Source organism: Arabidopsis thaliana, chromosome 3 (assembly GCF_000001735.4).
Source record: "Arabidopsis thaliana chromosome 3, partial sequence".
NCBI classification, from domain to species: Eukaryota; Viridiplantae; Streptophyta; class Magnoliopsida; order Brassicales; family Brassicaceae; genus Arabidopsis; species Arabidopsis thaliana.
In genome coordinates, this window is record NC_003074.8 from 10,511,319 (window position 1) to 10,530,505 (window position 19,187).

At 34.0% G+C, this 19,187-nt stretch overlaps 8 protein-coding genes and 1 long non-coding RNA gene across 11 annotated transcripts; 5 read left to right on the forward strand and 4 right to left on the reverse strand.

The window, feature by feature from the left end:
• Positions 1-916: 916 nt before the first annotated feature.
• Positions 917-1,739, forward strand: AT3G28190 (uncharacterized protein; the record flags this gene model as incomplete). The annotated part of the gene is made up of 6 exons (NM_113738.1): positions 917-980; positions 1,092-1,123; positions 1,210-1,242; positions 1,329-1,361; positions 1,455-1,550; positions 1,659-1,739. 6 exons carry the CDS (start codon positions 917-919, stop codon positions 1,737-1,739), a joined length of 339 nt encoding a protein of 112 aa, NP_189459.1.
• A 1,576-nt stretch (positions 1,740-3,315) lies between these two features.
• AT3G28193 (uncharacterized protein) lies at positions 3,316-3,444 on the reverse strand (the record flags this gene model as incomplete). The annotated part of the gene is made up of 1 exon (NM_001125252.1): positions 3,316-3,444. The coding sequence occupies one exon, from the start codon at positions 3,442-3,444 to the stop codon at positions 3,316-3,318; it is 129 nt and encodes a 42-aa protein (NP_001118724.1).
• A 3,214-nt stretch (positions 3,445-6,658) lies between these two features.
• AT3G28200 (Peroxidase superfamily protein) lies at positions 6,659-8,198 on the forward strand. The gene has a single exon (NM_113739.3). The coding sequence runs from the start codon at positions 6,764-6,766 to the stop codon at positions 7,712-7,714; it is 951 nt and encodes a 316-aa protein (NP_189460.1). The 5' UTR covers positions 6,659-6,763; the 3' UTR covers positions 7,715-8,198.
• A 926-nt stretch (positions 8,199-9,124) lies between these two features.
• On the forward strand, positions 9,125-10,478 carry PMZ (zinc finger (AN1-like) family protein). Of its 2 annotated transcripts, NM_001338949.1 has the most exons (3): positions 9,184-9,374; positions 9,453-10,234; positions 10,347-10,478. In NM_001338949.1, the coding sequence occupies exons 1-2, from the start codon at positions 9,267-9,269 to the stop codon at positions 9,903-9,905; spliced, it is 561 nt and encodes a 186-aa protein (NP_001327074.1). In that variant the 5' UTR covers positions 9,184-9,266; the 3' UTR covers positions 9,906-10,234; positions 10,347-10,478. The 2 variants fall into 2 exon arrangements, with proteins under 2 accessions (NP_189461.1, NP_001327074.1); NM_113740.6 differs by lacking the exon at positions 10,347-10,478 and having other exon boundaries at positions 9,125-9,374; positions 9,453-10,228.
• A 1,388-nt stretch (positions 10,479-11,866) lies between these two features.
• AT3G28216 (uncharacterized protein) lies at positions 11,867-12,106 on the reverse strand (the record flags this gene model as incomplete). The annotated part of the gene is made up of 1 exon (NM_001125253.2): positions 11,867-12,106. The coding sequence occupies one exon, from the start codon at positions 12,104-12,106 to the stop codon at positions 11,960-11,962; it is 147 nt and encodes a 48-aa protein (NP_001118725.1). The 3' UTR covers positions 11,867-11,959.
• Positions 12,107-12,862: 756 nt separating this feature from the next.
• Positions 12,863-15,415, forward strand: AT3G28220 (TRAF-like family protein). The gene is made up of 5 exons (NM_113741.4): positions 12,863-13,442; positions 13,540-13,712; positions 13,884-14,166; positions 14,771-14,928; positions 15,022-15,415. The coding sequence occupies exons 1-5, from the start codon at positions 13,102-13,104 to the stop codon at positions 15,177-15,179; spliced, it is 1,113 nt and encodes a 370-aa protein (NP_189462.1). The 5' UTR covers positions 12,863-13,101; the 3' UTR covers positions 15,180-15,415.
• Positions 15,416-16,158: 743 nt separating this feature from the next.
• Positions 16,159-17,643, reverse strand: AT3G28223 (F-box family protein). The gene is made up of 2 exons (NM_001125254.2): positions 17,237-17,643; positions 16,159-17,159 (listed from the first exon to the last, which is right to left on the reverse strand). Exons 1-2 carry the CDS (start codon positions 17,601-17,603, stop codon positions 16,351-16,353), a joined length of 1,176 nt encoding a protein of 391 aa, NP_001118726.2. The 5' UTR covers positions 17,604-17,643; the 3' UTR covers positions 16,159-16,350.
• Positions 17,644-17,896: 253 nt separating this feature from the next.
• Positions 17,897-18,881, forward strand: AT3G28230 (something about silencing protein; the record flags this gene model as incomplete). 2 transcript variants are annotated; one of them, NM_001125255.1, is made up of 5 exons in its annotated part: positions 17,897-18,055; positions 18,139-18,338; positions 18,422-18,485; positions 18,592-18,660; positions 18,750-18,881. In NM_001125255.1, exons 1-5 carry the CDS (start codon positions 17,996-17,998, stop codon positions 18,879-18,881), a joined length of 525 nt encoding a protein of 174 aa, NP_001118727.1. In that variant the 5' UTR covers positions 17,897-17,995. The 2 variants fall into 2 exon arrangements, with proteins under 2 accessions (NP_001118727.1, NP_189463.2); NM_113742.3 differs by having other exon boundaries at positions 18,142-18,338.
• Positions 18,882-18,966: 85 nt separating this feature from the next.
• AT3G05455 lies at positions 18,967-19,180 on the reverse strand. The gene has a single exon (NR_141176.1). It is a non-coding gene; the product is annotated as an other RNA (long non-coding RNA).
• Positions 19,181-19,187: the final 7 nt, after the last annotated feature.

Below are 19,187 nucleotides of genomic sequence, written 5' to 3' on the forward strand. Positions count from 1 at the left end.
TTCGATATTAATATGGGATGGTGTACTACGGGTGAAATTTTAGAATTGAATGGTTTGGATTGATTATACTTTGCGATAGAACTAGGAGTGAAATCCTAGAATGACAATCAAGTTATTATTATACAATTAAATACTACCACGGGTGAAATCCTAGAATTGACGGGTTTGATTCGATATTAATATGGGATGGTGTACTAAGTGTGAAATCCAAGAAACAACAATCAAAATACAATTATACAATATTAAACATTTAACAAAATAAACAAATACAACTTAAAACTTTAAAATTTGAGTTATAAAATTTTGTCTCGCGGTGAATTATACATTTCAATCAAACAATAGCATAAATTTATTAAAAATCATCCTAAAAAATATTCAATTATTTTTTTTTTAATGAAAATATAGGCCCGCGGTATACCGCGGGTTAATATCTAGTTAAGAGAAATAAGAAATTTAGAGAAATCTAGGGTTTTTAGACTATTGAATTACATATTGTTTTGTTTGCTTTAACTTTTAACATCTGTTTTTAACAAGGGCAAGTTAAAGTGATTCTTTATTTTTTTGACAATTTCTTACAAATTTGGGAATTTAGTCTATTCATTAGATGATTAGAAAGATTTTTTTTTTTGGAAATTTTCCCTTTGTTGTCTTTATTTTTTACTTGCTCTGGAAGCAAAAACCCCTACTATCGTATCTGTGTATATATTCAGCCGTTTGGCCAAGAGGAACAAGATTATAAACATTGCTTGTGTTCTTACAATTCTAACCGAAGACAAATCGTCAATCTTGTACAGCATTTCTAGGTATGCTCAGTTTTCTGTCTAGAGTCAACACCGTTTCTCTCTTTGTTTTGTTATTATCTCTGTCCGATGCTTTCTGTTCGATTTTGATTCTAGGTCAGTTCATCAAGAATATTATGGGAATCTGGAGCTATATGGGGAAAACATCAGTATTCATATTTGGTCTTGGATTCTACACTTGTAAGTCGCTATAAAGGATCTCCGGGTCATTGAATAGTTTATGATTGTATTTGTACTGTTTTAGTCTTTTGGAAATTAAGCCTGATCAGTGTGTTATTGTCGTTCTTTCAGATGCTGCTTTATTCTCTAACTCAGATAATAAGGTAAACACATTGATCTCAAATCCCAATAATGCTCTTTAGCTTTTGTAAAAATACTATCATCGTTGATTGAATTTCTCATGTTTCAGATGCTTATGACTCAGTTGGAATCCTTCAAAGAGGTAAACAAGCAAGAAATTGTGTTAATATTTTTAAAGGATACAAAATGTTTTTTTAATGTGTCTACTCGAAATTTCTTATGTTTCAGACGGTTAAGGTTCAAATGGAGTCGTTTACAGAGGTAAAAGCAAGAGATTGTGTTGTGTTAAAATTGTTTGATCTTTAAAGACATAAAATAGTTATAGTTGATCTCGAATGTCTTGTCATGTTTCAGCCATCTAAAGCTCAAATGGCTAAGTATAGAGAAATGGAACAAAAGATGGAAGCTAAGTATAGAGAAATGGAAAATAAGTTGGACAATCTTGTGAAGGTAAGAAACCAAGTAATTGTTGTTAATACATCAAAAGTTTGCTTCTTTGATTGATTTTGAAGGGAGGCGATTATGTTTGATTTATAATGTCTTCTTCTTATGTTTCAGTTGTCTATGACTCAAATCTCCGAGTTGAAAGTAACTAGAGAGAAGTGTTGCAATGATTTCTGGAAATCAAGAAGTACATAGAGGAATTTCATGAGGGAATGGATCAGAAGAAACAATCTAATTAAATTAGGCCTTTTATGAGTTGTTTTCTGTTGTTATGAAAAAGTCTTTTATAAGTGATCAATGAATTTGTTGTTCAAAAAAAAAAAAAAAAATTGATCAATGAATTTAAGTGATTTCTTCTTCTCTGTCTCTATATTCTTGCTCAACCTTGTTCTATGTATGTTTGTTTTGACCGTGTGTATGAATCTTAATGCTATCTAACTTCTCTTTTTTTTTTTTTTCGGGTCGCTATCTAACTTCTCTTATAGATGCTAAATTGAGTAGAGTCCACTTAGGGATAGTCGATTAGATATTCGGACGCATCAAGCTTTGCCAACAATGAAGCGATCTGTTGAACTTAAAGCAACCAAAACCTCGATCTATCAAAGCTGAAATGATAAGGAATCAGTTCCATTGCACTTTCTCACTTACTACCAAAAAACTTATCTTGTCTCTAAATAAAAGCTTCACGCAAATCACTGAGCTTAACACTGGCCAACTCAATGTCCATTATCTAATTTTTCAATAAATCCGAGAAGGAGTTAAAGATAATAATAGTAAGTTTCTCTGTTTTGATCTTTGTTGCCTTTATGGGGATGTATCTATAATCAAAGGTTTTTTTTCTTCTTTTCTTTTCTTTCTAATGTCTAAGTGAAAACCCACTTCCTTCACCAGTTCAACGGCTAACTCGAGTGGTCACACCTCCAGCCTCCCTGCCGGGTAAAAACCACCTTCATCTCCAACCACACCGGCTCCACCACTACTCCACTAGTTATGCTAAAAGGTAAACAAAAATATATTATGTTTTGATAGGTCTCAATCAAAAGCTATGGATTAATCAACATATCATTTCTATTTGGTAGTTAAATCTGACTTTATTGATACATATATAGACAAATACCAACACCTAAAAATTTAAAGAAAAATACAGAGAATATGAACATGAATTTCAAAAGCAAATCGTAAACATAATTATATTAGAATGTCCCACATCTTTGAGCATTATATAAAAGATGTAGCAATTCTTAACTCTTGAACTAGCTTTTGGAATAAGTTAGGCCACATTCCTAATATGGTATCAGAGAGTCAGGTTGGCCCAACAAATAAATTCCCACAAAAATGGTTTTCCATCTATGTGGTCCATACAAGTGGCATGTCTTTTTGTATTTCCGAGATGTTGGGCTTGGACTGTTTCCCGCTGGACCGTTTTCCACTCACATCTGGAGTAAGCTTATTAGAATGTCCCACATCGCTTGAGATTAAAATTTTTGGACATTATATAAAAAATGTGGCAATCTTTAACTTTTGAGATAACTTGTGGATTAAGTTAGGTCACATTCCTAATAGTAATATCACGTACAAACAAAAACCTTAACTCGAATGGGCATGTAACATTGTATATGAGCCCATCATGTTTCTTCATCAAGTAACAAATATTGACCTTCAACTAAAACAATATACATGAAATTAACTAGGATTGGTCGAATGCTGTTTCTAGACTGATGAATCCAACCTCCGTATTTAAAAAAAAAAAAAAATATATATATTATTGCTTTTAATCCCAAAATGGGCACACGAAACGAGATACAACGGCGGAGAACGGATACAAAACGAAAAGAACACCGGCGACGAAACCTAAATCTGAGATTTGAACGGTCTGGAAGGAAGCAACAAGAAAACACATCTACTAGCTCTGGCGATTGCAAGGGAGACTACTTTGCGGCTTCGCAAACGACGACAAGCTCAAAGAGGAGTAATCAGATCCGCCTTTCAGAAGAAGCCGCCGCTAAGCCTGAACCTGTAACTTCCCTTCCAGAATAAACCGAAACAAGACAACCACTACCTGAACCCCGAGTCCCCGACCTAGCAACCCGAAATAACGCGCTCTAACCCTCAGATTTGTCACCGTCAACCTAAGAATCCTCCAACCTCCATATTGGTTCTCCTTGGTCCTAAATACAAATAATAATGAGACTGTGAATTTCTAGTCATCAGTGAATGATTTACTAAAAATTGTAAACAATTTAATTTTGATATTAGTACAAATTGACGAATATAGAGATGATCAATACTTTGTTAAACCATGGAAAATTAAAATAATTTCTTTAAATATTTGGTTTGTAGTCAACTCTTTTATGATTTTGACGGCCGAGTTCAATACAATGTTCCACAATGTGGGTCCAATAAATCACATGCTTCATAAGAATATCACAACTGTGGTCTACCTATATAAACACAAATTTTCCTATCCTTCAATTTATTATTCTTATAAATTAACGTGTTTTCTTATAACCAAACTACGTGCGATAATCTAGGATTCTACAATCAACGGGTTAGTCCAAAAAAGTTAAGAATGTAAGATGTATCTAACAAAAATTTATGTCAACTTCGATTACCATCATCACCAGCATATTATCATCATATCAAATTATATATGTTCGGTGTGAAACAAAGAAACAAACATGAAAAAGAAAAAAGAAAAGAATGGTTGGTACAAAAAATCAACATAATATATCTTCAAATATTTCAGCCTAAACAATTATTTAGTTTTAAATATGTTTTTCACATTTTTATTAATATTTGTATTCCCTCTTAATTAGATGGAAAACAAAGAAAGACAGAAGCATTGTTGGATTTTCTTCACTGTCGAATGTCGATTTCATTTCGATATTTTGGACAATTCCAGTTGTATTTTGCTGTTTTTCTTCTATTTGGGTATTTACAAACACAAAATAACAATTCTTAACAAAAACCCAAGACGCCTCTATATTATCATTCAGCACCGACATTATACAAAATTAGAGAATCACAAATATATTTTAATTCTTAATGCGGTGATTATTATATAGAATCGTCACATAGATATTTGGACAGCCATTATAGCCCAAAAACTTTTTCTTAAACTTAGTGCTTAGTATATTATGATTTAGGGGACAATTCCGTTATTATTTCTGCATAGGTAAAGTAATCATATATTTGTTTAAACTACCGGTACAATTTAAACTTTAAAATAATGTAAAATATGTAGTTTTTTTCAAGGCCAAAACAAACGTTTCTTTTTGTAATTGTTCAACACAAGTTGATTCACAATCGAAATAATTTATGTGCGAAAACTCAGTTAATAGTTGTGAAATATTACTTCAAAAAACACTGGTAAATTGGTAATGCGTGTCTTCTGAAATTATTATGATGCCACTTGATTAATATTAGATTATTCCTAAGTGAGACATTTCTCTTTGATATTGGTGACATAATTTTATCTAGGCTTCAATATATATATATATATGGTCAAATTCATTCAATATATTTCTTTCAATGAAAGTTGTCGTTTCTATGTTTATAAATTTATTTTATGTATATATGATTATTCTTTACTTATAGTTTATTTACGTTCAACTTACTCTTTTATATTTGTGTCGTTATTTATGTATATTCAAGTAAACAAAGAATTATACAAAAGGTTGTCTTTTTGACACATTTTAACTCATAGCAAAATATATTTCAAAAGTAGAAACATATGTTCATGTTCAATCTCCACGGATCGAATATGGGTAAAGTCGGAAATCGGCATAGTACGTGTAAGACTGTAGAGTCGAAAAAAAAACAGAGAAAGTGAGACTTTTCATGTCATATAACATGTAAATGATTTTTTTTATAAAACCCATCCATATCGTATATGCTGGATTACCGAATCGCCACGTAAAATTAAATTAATCAAACAAAAATGAAAAATCCATGAGACTTTGTGGAGATTGCTTCACTGTCTTCTCCGCGTGGATGAGAGATCAATAACACATACAAAAAAAGAGTTTAGGCTGCATGTGAACTACGTAATGTCCGTCAATTTCTCTGTTTCGCCAATTTTTGCTATTAACTTAATTTATTTACACCAATAATTGAACTAAACACATGCATTATCATTTATGTAATATCCCTATATGCACACATAGCAAATTCTGTTTTTAGTAACTTCCTTTCCTAAACCAATACGGCAATACCGCTTATTAGTTTTGCCTTTACCCAAACATATGAATGTTTTCTTTACCTCAATCAAATTTCACCTAAATCTCTATATAGAATGTTGTACTAGGTTTTTAGTTTATAAATAATAGGCATTTTGATGATCTTACATTTCTGATAAATAATTACACTGGCCTCTCTCTTTTGTTTTTGAAGTAAAAAATATTTTGGAAAATTACCATTTGATCTTCAAATTAGTAATTAGCGAACGCATTTTCGCCAAATAACTATACACTATTTTATAAAATCATACAATTTAACGTTTGTCATCAAAGTTATTTACTTAAATATGACCAAAATTTTGTTATCTAACTAACTACATCTTATAAATAATGGAAATTTCTGCTAAACCGAATTAAAAATAATCTAAATTTTGGATTAGTTTTTCATTTTCTGGTTATCCAACTATTTTTGTAAAATTTCTTAAATATAACCCATTACAAGACACTTTTCTTTCTGGTTTGGCTCGAAATTTCACCGATTCAAATCTAAATCTTTAGTACGTAAACCGGTCTACATTAAATAAACCAATCCATATACTGTAATTAAAGTTACACAAGTAAACCGGATCCAACCTAAGACCATCTCTATTGGGGGTATCTCATAAGAGTTTCTCATAATTAAAAAAATAAAAATAATGAAAATGAAGGAAAGAGAGTGTAGAAAGTTTCTCACTTGAAAAACTCTGAGATACTCTTTACAACCCATTGTGACAATTCTCATCTTACTATTGGTTTAATTTTTTAACAAAAATAATTTTTTTAATCAAATAATCAAATTATAATATAATATTAAATTTTTTTTGTTCGAAAAATTTTGTGGGTTTATCATGGATGGAAATGCCCTATGCTTTGACCTTACACACATCCCCGTGATTGGTGTGGACCGTACATCGGCGCGTGAACTCCACTGTCCCTCCCACTTACTTCATCTCCTTCCATATAATCCCAAACCCCCCTCTCTCTCTCTCTCTCTTCTCAACAATGGCTTCACTCAAATCTCTCTTCCTCCTCTTCCTCTTCTTCTTCACAGCTCAATCTCGCTTAACCACAAACTTCTACTCAAAAACATGCCCAAGATTCCTCGACATCATCCGTGACACAATCACAAACAAACAAATCACTAATCCCACCACCGCAGCCGCCGTTATCCGTCTCTTCTTCCACGACTGTTTCCCTAACGGCTGCGACGCCTCCGTCCTCATCTCCTCCACCGCCTTCAACACCGCAGAACGTGACTCTTCCATCAACCTCTCACTCCCCGGAGACGGTTTCGACGTCATTGTCCGAGCCAAAACAGCTCTCGAACTCGCTTGTCCCAACACAGTTTCTTGCTCAGACATCATCTCCGTCGCAACACGTGATCTTCTAATCACCGTCGGTGGTCCTTACTACGACGTTTTCCTCGGCCGTCGTGATTCAAGAACGTCGAAATCTTCTCTTTTAACCGATCTTCTTCCTCTTCCTTCCACACCAATCTCTAAAATCATTCAACAGTTTGAATCAAAAGGTTTCACTGTTCAAGAAATGGTTGCTCTTAGTGGAGCACATTCTATAGGGTTTTCACATTGTAAAGAGTTTGTGGGTCGGGTGGGTCGGAATAATACCGGGTATAACCCGAGATTCGCAGTGGCTTTGAAGAAAGCTTGTGCTAATTACCCTAAAGATCCGACTATCTCTGTGTTTAATGATATTATGACTCCTAATAAGTTTGATAATATGTATTATCAGAATCTTAAAAAGGGTCTTGGGTTACTTGAATCGGATCATGGATTATATTCTGACCCTAGAACCAGATATTTTGTTGATCTTTATGCTAAGAATCAAGATCTGTTTTTCAAAGATTTTGCTAAAGCTATGCAGAAGTTGAGTCTTTTTGGTATACAGACTGGTAGAAGAGGAGAGATCCGAAGAAGGTGCGATGCTATTAATTGAGTTTATGTTTTTAATTTATTTAATTTTTGGGTTATATTGGATTGTGAATCTTCTGAGTTATTACACTCATATGTTTTTGTGTAATGTAAAAGATATATGGTTGATTGTTCTAATTAAGAGATTGGTTTTGGTACAAAGATTGTTAACCTTTGTGCAGAGATTGAATTTGATGATTATGTAAAGGAAATGTTCTGCATTTCAGCTCTAAAATTTGAGTCCGGTTCAGTGAGAGTAAACCAAACTGAAGTAGTTGTAGTTTGAGTTTGGTAATCATTCATTAGTGGCTGATTGATAATTAATATGTTGGTTGAGATAAGAGATGTGATTTAATGGATACGGAGTTGGTAGCTCAACGAGTGAACTTTTGGAATCTGGAGCATCTAGGGGGTTTAGAGTTTGAGCACCACCAACAATAAAGAGAGATTTACATTACAATGGAAACCTTCTTTCTTCGATCTAATTAACTATATTTGTGGTTTCTTGTTGGAAAAGATTATAGTTTTTGGCCCATATACAAAAATTAGGCCTTGGTTTCTGGTAAAGTTGTAAATTTCTAGTGTTTTATTTATATCTTGTGACAGAATGTGGTATGCTATTTGTGTGCATTTGAAAAATGGATCAGTTACAAGTAGTCACACAATCAAGCCCAAACCTAGTTATTAGTCCTCCTTCATCTCGGCTCAGACACAAGTCCAGTTTTGTCGGTTCTTAGAAAGAGTCTTAAGAGCACCCTCAATGGTAGTTGTTTAATAGAAAGAAACTCTAGAAGCTCTTAGAGCACCATTATTGATAATTGCTTAGGTTAATTCTTAGAAAACTTTGGTTATGAATTTAATGTTTTTAATCATATATTTGTTAAGAGAGTCTCTTATATAAGAGACAAATTGAAGTTTTCTTAGTTTTTGTTTCAGAAATTTTAAAATTAATTCATAAAAAGTTCTAAGAACTAAGTTAAGAGTAATCTAAGACACTAGCAATAATGATGCTCTTAGCACAATATCACAAAAGCTCTTAGCACATGGCCTAGCACGATATCGAATAGAGCCTGTTGCGTAGAAATCTATGGATACAATAACTTCTTCATTGTTACTATTGCGGGCGAGCTAGTGAACATTTTCGTGCAAGCTAATGGGATAGCGGAACATTTTCAGACACCTCGATGATCTTATAAAAGAACGAGTCGGTTCTCGGGTCAAGATGGGTTAATTGTTTTTTATATTGGACTAAAGTAATAATATAGCCCACGAGTTTCTGAAACAGAAGAAACATAAAGATAAAAGTCTGAATTTATTCATAACAAATAGGCCTAAATGGGCCTAGAAACATCTAAAACCGCGTTACGTGTAAAAAGGAAAAAATCCAAATAAAGAAAACTTAAAAATGACAACCAAAAGAAAAATCCAACTTGGACGCTGGCTTCGTCTCTAAGTCAGCCCCAACCTCTATATATATATAGAATCAAGAACACAAGAAATATAGAACAACAACAACAACAACAAGAAGAACACACGAATAAGAAGAAAAAGAAGAAGAAGAAGAAGAAGAGAAGCTTATGGCAGGAGGAGGAACAGAAGCGTTTCCTGATCTTGGAGAGCATTGCCAAGACCCTGATTGCAAATTACTCGATTTTCTCCCTTTTACTTGCGACGGCTGCAAATTGGTAAGAGCTTTTTCTCAGAAACTTTCAATTTTTTTCTACAACTGAATGTTTCTTGATTGAGAAGTTTTGTGTGTGAAGGTGTTTTGTTTGGAGCATAGATCATACAAGTCACATAACTGTCCGAAATCCGATCATGGGAGCAGAACGGTTTCCATCTGTGAAACATGTTCAATAGCGATTGAAACAACTGGTTTTGATGAAAAAGGAATCAAATCTTTGCTTGAGAAACACGAAAGATCCGGAGATTGTGATCCAAACAAGAAAAAGAAACCAACGTGTCCTGTAAAACGTTGCAAAGAGATTCTGACTTTTGCGAATAACCTTACTTGCAAATATTGTGGAGTCAAGTTCTGTTTGAAACACCGGTTTCCGACAGATCATGTCTGTAACAAGAAGATCATTAATACCGCGGGAACAAGCTCGAGGTGGAACGAGAGGTTTATGGAAGCTTTGAGTTTAAGAAACCAGAAAGGGTGTGGAAGAGGGAGCTCTGTTTCATCAAAATCTTCACCATCAGTTAGATCGTTTTAGTTTCTTCTCTTGTAACAATAGTTTGCATCAACCAATTCCTTCTTTATGTTCTCATGTATTTTCCATTGTTTGCAAGAAAGAAGATTAATATTTTCATGAGTAATATTTCGTAAGAGAAGGAAGAAGAATGTTTTTATTAATATTAACTTCATTGGGAAGTTTCTTCTAAATTTTTAGATTCGGTTTTGGGTCCAATTTTTTGGGTCGGTTCCAATACTCAGTAAGAAGACTACTTAGAAAATGTAAATGTGGTGCAGTGTCTGTAATCTAGATTGCATATACATTGAAGAACCCAAAGATTGAATTGTTGTTCGTATGGCTTAAATGAGGTAATGCTGAAATCGATTTGTGAACAAAAGAGAATATGTGATTAATATCATTAACATAATACTCAATTTTGCTGTACGCTAATCGACATTTGTTTCAAATGGACCGATATAGCTATGGTTGAAGAGATGGAAGAGGTTGAGAGTGTTGTTTACAAGACACAAGTAGATGTGTGATCCTTAGAGAAAGGTTTATATGATGTGGGAGCTGAGATGGAGAGTCTAGCAGGTGAGACACGCACATGTGTGACCATATCAAGTAGCTATGGAAATGAGATTGAAGTCATCAAAGCATTTTTAAAAGGATGTGAGAAGGAGATTGGAGAGCTCAAAGCCATGAACTTTTGTAGTAAGAAAGAGATTCAATCTCGACGTTACTTCAAAAATTTTATCGGGTGTAGTTTAGTTATGGTTTGTAGTCTATGTTTTCATCTTTTAAGTATGAAAAGTTAGTATGAGTTTGTTGAGTTAAGAGTTCTGATTGTATTTTATTGGATTGAGTTTGAGTTTCAATTGAAAGTTGTTGTTTGGGTTTTACATAACACAAACATTGGGCCTTAATGGGCCAACGAAATTGGCAAGGTGAAGAAGAACAAAATGTGGGCAAAAGTTTGTTGCTCATTTAAGTCACCTATATATGCATTACAACGTACGACGTATAGTGGAGGTAGGTGAGAAAAGAATCTAAAAAGAGTTCTAGAGAAGAGAGATAAAAGAGCTTCCTAAACAAGCTTTCTTCTTCCTCTTTGTTGTTCTTGAATCTTTGTTCTTCTTGAGTGCAAATCTGTAAAACCAAAAGACATCATCACAAGTTAGTGAAGCTTGGGAGCAAGAGATCTCCCCCGAGACCCCGAGACGTAGCGGTTGAGGCCGTGAACTCGGTTACCAATTTCTGTGTCTGTTTATTTTCTTACCAAGCAATCTCTATCACTCTTTTCTCCACAAAAGTAATGAATAAATAACATAATAATGTTGTATATAACATACCAAACCCGAGGCAATTACAAGACAAAAACCATTATCCTACAAATTAAAAATTCAAGACAAATAGCCAAAAACCATAATCTATATCTTGAAGCCGAGATCATAGTCAAAACCATCATCCCATCATGTTACACATAAATCCGATAATCCAAATTAAAACCATCATCCTGAACATCATAAGTTTCCCAAACCAAAAGCTTTTACACAATTAATCACTAAGTGAAATTTGTGATACTTGATTCGGACCTTGATAAGAATGAAAGTGTAATCCTTTGTATTTCTTATCTATCAATCCAATTACAAAGAATCAAAACCCTAATCGATAAGCTTGAAGTTACAGTTCTCCAATCTTATCTCCTAAGAACAGAGCACATGCATAAGCCCTAATTCTACTCACAACATCAATATGATCACGAAGGATGCTTTTCTCTCTACTCTCTCTTAGACTCTTACTATTTATAAGTTTCTTCACACGTGACTCCGATCTCTCACTTCAGTTCTCACACGTGCCAACTTCTCATGAACGTATCAGACCTTCACCAAGTTGTTTTGTGGCCGACTTTTAGCTTGGATTCCAACATTAAAAATGTCATTCTCATCATCACCTCCTCTAACATCATTTCCATCATCACAAACTCGAGCATTCTCACCATTGACGTTTTCACAAGCTCTTTTCATCATTACATTCTTCAAGAATCTATTCCTTCTCCGTAAATATAACAACCGCTTTTGTCCACTTTGCAGCTAGACACATTCTCTCGAAAATATCATCTCTAGTATACAACGGTTCAGCTCTATAAACTTCTCAAAAGGAAGCTTATACCGTATCCTTTGCCCAAACAAAGACAATCCCACCGACTCCATCATGTTATTAAAAAAATTTTCTTGCATGCACACAAGTGTGTGAATCTGGCCTCCATCATATGTAAAAACATTACCGTCTGTACAAACAAAAAAAACTATTTTTGGCGAAAAAATTATCGTCGAAATATTGTTGGTAGGAAAAACACAATTTTATTTTGTTAACTTTAAACATTAAAAAAATAAGGATATATGGTTATTAAAAATTAAAAGAGAGTAATGAAAATGAATTACATGAAAGGGTAGAATTAAAAATGAGTAGCATTGGAAGGTCATTCCTAATAATTTATTTATTATAAATTCTAGATATTTATAAAATAAAAACTCAAATATTATTATATATTATACTATAAATTAATAAAAAATATTTTCTACAAATAAAAACATTTTTTAAAAATTAATTATTAAGCATTTAATCGATAGTTTTGATACGTATATAATAAAATATAGTTTTTAGTCTTTGTATTGATTACTGAAGTTCTACATTATAGCTAAAGCTAAAGCTAAATCCAAAAACAGAGGCTAGGATCGGAACAGAAGAACAAAACTATGTTGTGGTGTAGAGCGTTTGGGTCCATTTCTTGTTGTTAGCTAAAGCTATGTCTGGAGTGTTTGACGTTACATGCTAAATTTAGGTACAACTTAAACTTTTGTCTTTTTCTTGAAAACACGTGTTGAACAAATCTTTTCTGGTCGATAACTCAAGAAATCTTATCTGGTCGCAATCCATCTTATACCGACGTGAAATCTCAAGACACGTGAATATATAACTTGTTCATAATAACATTATCACTTTTATCGAACGCACAAAAGATCCTCCGCTATAAATATTTGTGGTGAAGAACTCTTTATACCAAACAAAAAAAGCTAAATACCAAATAAATGTTGGTACTCATCATACATATATAACTAACTCACCTTTTTGGTGTGTAGATAAATATATCTAACTAACTCCATTACATATTCCAGTCATTTGCTTATAAATTATAACCGTCACACTTACCAATTCAGTCACTTAACCAAACATGTCTGAAAAGGGGTTGATAAAAAAAGAAGACCACATGTTTCAAGAGGAGAAGAGAAAGACAAACTATGGAGCAATTGGCTTGGCTTGCTTCATTTCTTGTTTCTTTGCATTCCAATTCATGAAAATCGTAACAACACAACCTTCAACAACAACAACATCATCCATTGCCGTTATCGATAGCCCAATGTCCTCCCATAAGCTATCTGATAGGAGAGAAATATGGAGAGTTATCCCACCATCTACCTATTGTCTCAAAATCGAATCTTTCATAAAATTCGCCACTTCTCCAAACGCCGAGAAGTACGAATCCCGTCCTTTTGAATCCGGTGGATACAACTGGTAAGTAGTATTTTATCCTACATTTTGCATATGTCTTTGCATCACAAATTTTCAACGACACATTTGATTGTAAGACTATATATCCTTTTGCAAACAGGACACTTATTGTCTATCCTAAAGGAAACATTAAGGAAGGAGCTCCACTTAATTACGTTTCAATGTACGTCCAAATAGACAATTCAACACTCCTTAACTCTCCAAAAGAAGTTTACGCAGAAGTCAAATTCTTCATTTATAACCGGAAAGAGGACAAGTACTTAACATATCAAGGTATATACATCCGAACGCCCTATTTATATCTTATTTATAAACTATATTGTATTAATCAAATTTTCAACGTTTAAATTTAAAACAATTGAGACGCTGATAGTTTGCATAGTTTCAAATGCCAAAATTTGCATTTAAAAACACACAATCTCAAACGCATGTCTTGGTACACAGAGACGGATGCAAAACGCTTTTTTCTGTTCAAACCATATTGGGGATATGGTAATGTTAGACCCTACACCGACGTGGCTAATCCCAATGCTGGTTGGCTTTTCGACGGTGACAATGTTTTATTCGGTGTGGACGTATTTGTCACTGAAGTTTTTAACAAATGGGAAGTGTTCTCATTCACTAAGAGTTTGCATGACCGCCTTTACAAATGGACGTTACCCAATTTCTCGTCACTAGAGAAACAGTACTATGTCTCTGACAAGTTCGTGATCGGTGGGAGAAGCTGGTGAGTTCCTCATGTCATAAATTCTTTAAGCCACATATTGATACTTAGTCCTGGATGTTCGGTTATCCATTCCGTTATCGGTTTTTTCGGTTCTAAAGTTATTATCTATTTGGTTATTTTGAAATTTCGGTTTGGTTCTTTCGGTTTTAAATTTAGTATCCATTCCGTTATTTTGATTTGAATATTTTCGGATATTTTAATTATTTTTGGATATTTCGGTTATTTTTGGATATTTTTGATTATTTTTGAATATTTTAACTATTTTATATATATTTTTAATTATTTAGTTTAAAAATAACTAATATTTTTAATTATTTAGTTTAAAAATAACTAATATTTTTGGAAATATATTTATATTTCAGATATTTTGGTTATCCGGGATATTTTGGTACGTAGCCATTTAGTTTCGGTTCTTTCGGTTCTTTCGGTTATATATAGAATTTAGTATCCATTTGATTATTTTTTAATTTTTGATTCCGTTCGATTCTGTTATTTTGTTTCGATTTTAGTTCGGTACATTCGATTAGGTTTATTTGCGCAGGCTTACTAATACTGATTCAAGAAAAAATTAACTATTTACAATATTTTAATATACAACTCTTAGGGCTTTGAAAGTGTATCCAAGTGGCGATGGCGAAGGACAGGGTAACTCGTTGTCGTTATATGTTGTTGCGGTTGATGTTAAGCCGTATGACAAGATTTACCTAAAAGCTAAGCTACGGATTATAAACCAGAGAGATTCTAAACACATGGAGAAGAAAGGTAAATTATATCGAACCATAATAGTGTGGCTAATGTTACTTACTCTATTAATTTTTTTCTTTTAGAGTTTAATTAACACTAACTTAATGACAGTTGAAAGCTGGTCGGATCAAGCAAACAGTTGGGGATTCCAGAAGTTTGTACCATTTGCTGATCTTAAGGATACTTCTAAAGGTCTTCTTGTGAATGATACATTGAAGATGGAGATTGAATTTGAAGATTTCTCTAACACAAAATACTTTCCAAGTTAAGTTTTGCATAATGCAAAACCAGAGAGCTTGGAACCAATTGTGTTCTGTTTTTTAAGTGTTTTTGTGCTAATAATTGGAGGATTGGTCTTCCTAAGGTTTAGGAGCCTATCTCCCACTTTTCCCAATTCCCTAGTTTGTAGAAATCGTTGATTCCAAGCTAGCTTTTCTTGTACTTGTTTCCTATTTAAATAAATGAAAACTAAGAATAAAAGCAGTCTTAATTTACCATTGAAAAACTCTTGTTCTTACTTCATTCTAGCTGCGACTAAGACTAACACTAACCGTGGAATAACACTTCTAAAATCAACCGAATAAGTTTGCGCGTATGATAGTAATTTGAAATAATAACAAGCTTTGCGCACCAACAATAAACATCGATCATGTTCTTAAGTTTCACGAGTGCTTCTTTGTTATTTGCTCTCTTTCATCTGTTTGTTACTCTATTATTTCTCTGGTTATGTAGTGTATATAATACATATAGATCTACCAAGCAATTCATAATGTATAATATATCTGCCATGTATACTCTATGTAAATTAAGCTATGTAACCAATCCATACTCTTCTTTCATTGTATTTTTAACAATCATCAATAAGCAAATCAAAATTACCAATATCTAATACAACTCGTTCCTTTTAGGAAATAAATAAGAAGCAAAGAAAATACTCTCTACTAGTTGATGAAGGCTTGGAAGGGAGATGACAAAACGTACGTAGCAAATCAAAGAGGAAAATCCAACCCTATCCACACAGTTTTTGGCTCTTTGCTTGCATCACAAGTCACAAAGACACATTGATTCTAAAACCATTCATTTGGAAACAGAACACTTATTGATTATCCTAAAGGAAACTAAAGAAGGGAGCTCCAACTCTGGATGGTTTTAACTTTACGTCCAAATAGACAATTCAAGATTCCTTAACTATCCTAAAGAAGTTTAGGTTAATAAAAAAGTTTTGCTCTTCCTACAATCTCTAGTGTTATCAAAATCTCATAAAAAAATTGTAGACAAAATAAAAATAAAAAATATAAGCCGCTGATGTTAAGCCCTACGACAAGATTTACATAAAAGTTAAGCTACAAATCCTCAGCCAAAACGATTCTAAACATGTATAGAGAAGAAAGGTAAATAATATCAGAAACATAACAGTTTGAGTAATTACTGCTTACTTTGTTAAGTTGCCCTTTTCCGTAATCTTATTCGCATTCGAAGCTTGTCGGTTGGAGGCGAGGAAGGGATCCGATGCAGCCAATGCGGGAGAGCAAACCTGGAGAAACATGGGTTAAAGAGGTGTTCAAACGGGCTCCAGTCTCCAGCAAAGCTCATAATGCGACCATCGCTACTATATTCCAACTTCTTGTGACGCCGAAACTTGCCTTTGAGCAAGCTAGTAGATACTAAACATTTATGCATCTCACTCCACAAATACATTTTATTAGCATCAAAAGGGTTTATTGCCAACGGAAAGTAATCTAAACCACTCTTGATACAAGCCGGAGATATTTCAGATACTATTTCCCATTTCCCACTCTTTAACCTCCATACACATAACTTAAGCCCTAAACTTCCATCATCTTTTTCTTCATTGATAATTTTCATATACATAAGAGATCCTTGGGATGTTGTGAAAGCTCTTCTAAAATACACATCGTTTTCTAGATGAGGGAACTCTATAACTCTGCATTGATCAGATTCCGTACCAGTAGCATATAAATTGTGGGATACAACAAGGTGATCACGATAGTTGTTGTAGCAAAGCCAGTAAAGGTTTCCATTCAAGCTAACAGGATTGAACCAAGCAACACGCTTCAAAAGATAAGGAGATTGGACAGTGTTGAAACTCCATAGGCCTGTCTCAGATGAATATATGAGTAAGCTAATGTCGTCGGTATCGGTGGTATCTTTCATCAGAACAACTTTGTAACCTAAAACGACGCCGTTTTCTATTCGTGTTGCAAGTCCAGAAGGTTTGTATATATCAGCTCTTCGAGGCAGACGAGGAAGAGGAGGTCACATTGTCGTGAAATTGGATTAGCAACATAGTAGGTCTGTTTCAAACTAACCAAAATCAATCCTACATCAGTGTAAGCCTCGACAGTAACCTTTTCCTTGTGGATTCCGAATTTGTGTGTTAGGAAAGAAGAGATGTAAGAGCCTAAAGATTGTGTAAGTCCCCAAGTGTCGCATCTGTAGTGAGCAATGACTTCTTTATGAGTTTCTCTGCACATGAGTGACCATGAAGGATGCGAGTCTTGATGATGAGACATAAAAAGTTCGTGTAGATATTGAGATTCGACTATTGATTTCCATTCCTTGCAAACCAAGGTGAAAGCTGTGATGCTCTTTAGTGGTAATCTCGCTAATATATTTACCACGAGATCTTCTGTGTAGTAATCTATCTTCTTCTTCTTCGTTCCTGACTCCATTGATTTAGGTTTTAGATCGGGCTAGGTTTACTCTGTTTCAGAGACTAACTAACCCTAAGAATATAGATATATACAAATAAATTTGTTTCATGTCGGCAAGGATTCTTGTGACAAAAGGAAATAACTCTTCGGTAAAGAACTAAATGGAAAAATAGAAGACGAATGAGTCAAAGGCTCATTAAAAGTTGGGCTTATTTACATAATAATGGGCCTTTCTCTTGGCCCAATAAATTTAAAACCCAATTAGGGTTTCTTTTTTGTTTTTATTTTCGTATGAGTCCTTATAGGGTTTTAATCGACGCCTTTCTTCGATCTTCTTCACAGACGACACACCATTGATAAATCTCCATCGTAGAAAGTTTTATCTAACTGTTTGATCGAGCTGATCAACGATGAAAATTGACAACGCTAGAGAAGAAAAGAAGAAAAAAGGACAGAAACGCAAGCACCAGGTGAATTAGAATTCGTCCTCTTACTTACTAGCTAGTACATCTTCTTCGTTTAAATTGAACAAATTATGCTTTCTTTGTTATAGCAGAATGATCAAGCTGATATGGAAATGTTAAAACTTCGAGCTGCTCTAGAGGGAAAACATAGAAGCAATGGTTCTACTGTTTTAAAGTCTGCTAAAGCTCAAAAACGCCAGAAATCAGAAGACTCAGAAGATGAATTTTACAGACAAGTGAAACAGAAACAAGAAGCTAAAAAAGCTGCCAAAGCAGAAATCTATTCAAGGTAAATAATAATAATACAATCTTACATTAACCTTTATAGTATAACATTGTTCATCTCAATGAGAACGTTTTGTGTTGGTTTAGGAAACCATATTTGATCCCGTCATCGCCAGATCTGGTGGATGGAAGACGATTGATTTCAAATCAGGTTAGAATGTTTTCCAAAGCACACAACAACAAACATCATCTGTTTCTCTATACCTAGCAACATAGTTTTAACGTTCCTTTTTTTTTTTATCTCTACCAAAACGTAGATGGCTAGTAACAGAGGATTGACCCGGAAACGCAACAAGGACCATAAAAACCCGAGAAAGAAGTACCGGGTAAACGACCTTGGATTGCTGGTTCTGCCTTTGACATGTTTATTTGCCTTTAACTAAGATGTTTTTGGATCTTGAATTTTTGTTTGCAGGATCAGCACAAGAAAATAGTCATTAACCGCAAAGGACAGGTCAGAGATATCAGGACGCAAGTGGGTCCATATGCAGGAGAAACTCGCGGTATCAATCCCTACACAAGCCGCAGCATCCGAATCAAGAACTAACCTCCTTTTCCTATGTTATCTATTTGCATCATTGCATGCTTTTTTCTGTTGTTATTATCTTTGTAAAACCTCTATAAATTAATAATACCGGGGGACAATAATGTTTCATTTTAAGAAAATTTATCTCTCGTTTTTGACTAAGCAATATCAATATAACTATAAGTCAAAAACGTTAATGAAGAGCTCCGAAACGTGAGCATCAGGGAGGACATTAGACCTCAAGAAGAAGGGGTCAATAGAGTTGTGTTAATATGAACATTTCATGAGTTGGCGGAGGAGAGAGGCAATCAGGCAAAGCTCATCGAG

Excerpts from the sequence above, each read along its gene's own strand:
- AT3G28200 (NM_113739.3), top strand. The coding sequence starts at position 6,764 with ATGGCTTCACTCAAATCTCTCTTCCTCCTCTTCCTCTTCTTCTTCACA.
- PMZ (NM_113740.6), top strand. The coding sequence starts at position 9,267 with ATGGCAGGAGGAGGAACAGAAGCGTTTCCTGATCTTGGAGAGCATTGC. Across the intron at positions 9,375-9,452 it reads CTTGCGACGGCTGCAAATTG|GTGTTTTGTTTGGAGCATAG; the intron begins GTAAGAGCTTTT and ends TTGTGTGTGAAG.
- AT3G28220 (NM_113741.4), top strand. The coding sequence starts at position 13,102 with ATGTCTGAAAAGGGGTTGATAAAAAAAGAAGACCACATGTTTCAAGAG. Across the intron at positions 13,443-13,539 it reads GAATCCGGTGGATACAACTG|GACACTTATTGTCTATCCTA; the intron begins GTAAGTAGTATT and ends TTTTGCAAACAG. Across the intron at positions 14,167-14,770 it reads GTGATCGGTGGGAGAAGCTG|GGCTTTGAAAGTGTATCCAA; the intron begins GTGAGTTCCTCA and ends TACAACTCTTAG.
- AT3G28223 (NM_001125254.2), bottom strand. The coding sequence starts at position 17,603 with ATGGAGTCAGGAACGAAGAAGAAGAAGATAGATTACTACACAGAAGAT. Across the intron at positions 17,160-17,236 it reads TGTAGGATTGATTTTGGTTA|CTGATATATACAAACCTTCT; the intron begins GTTTGAAACAGA and ends TGCCTCGAAGAG.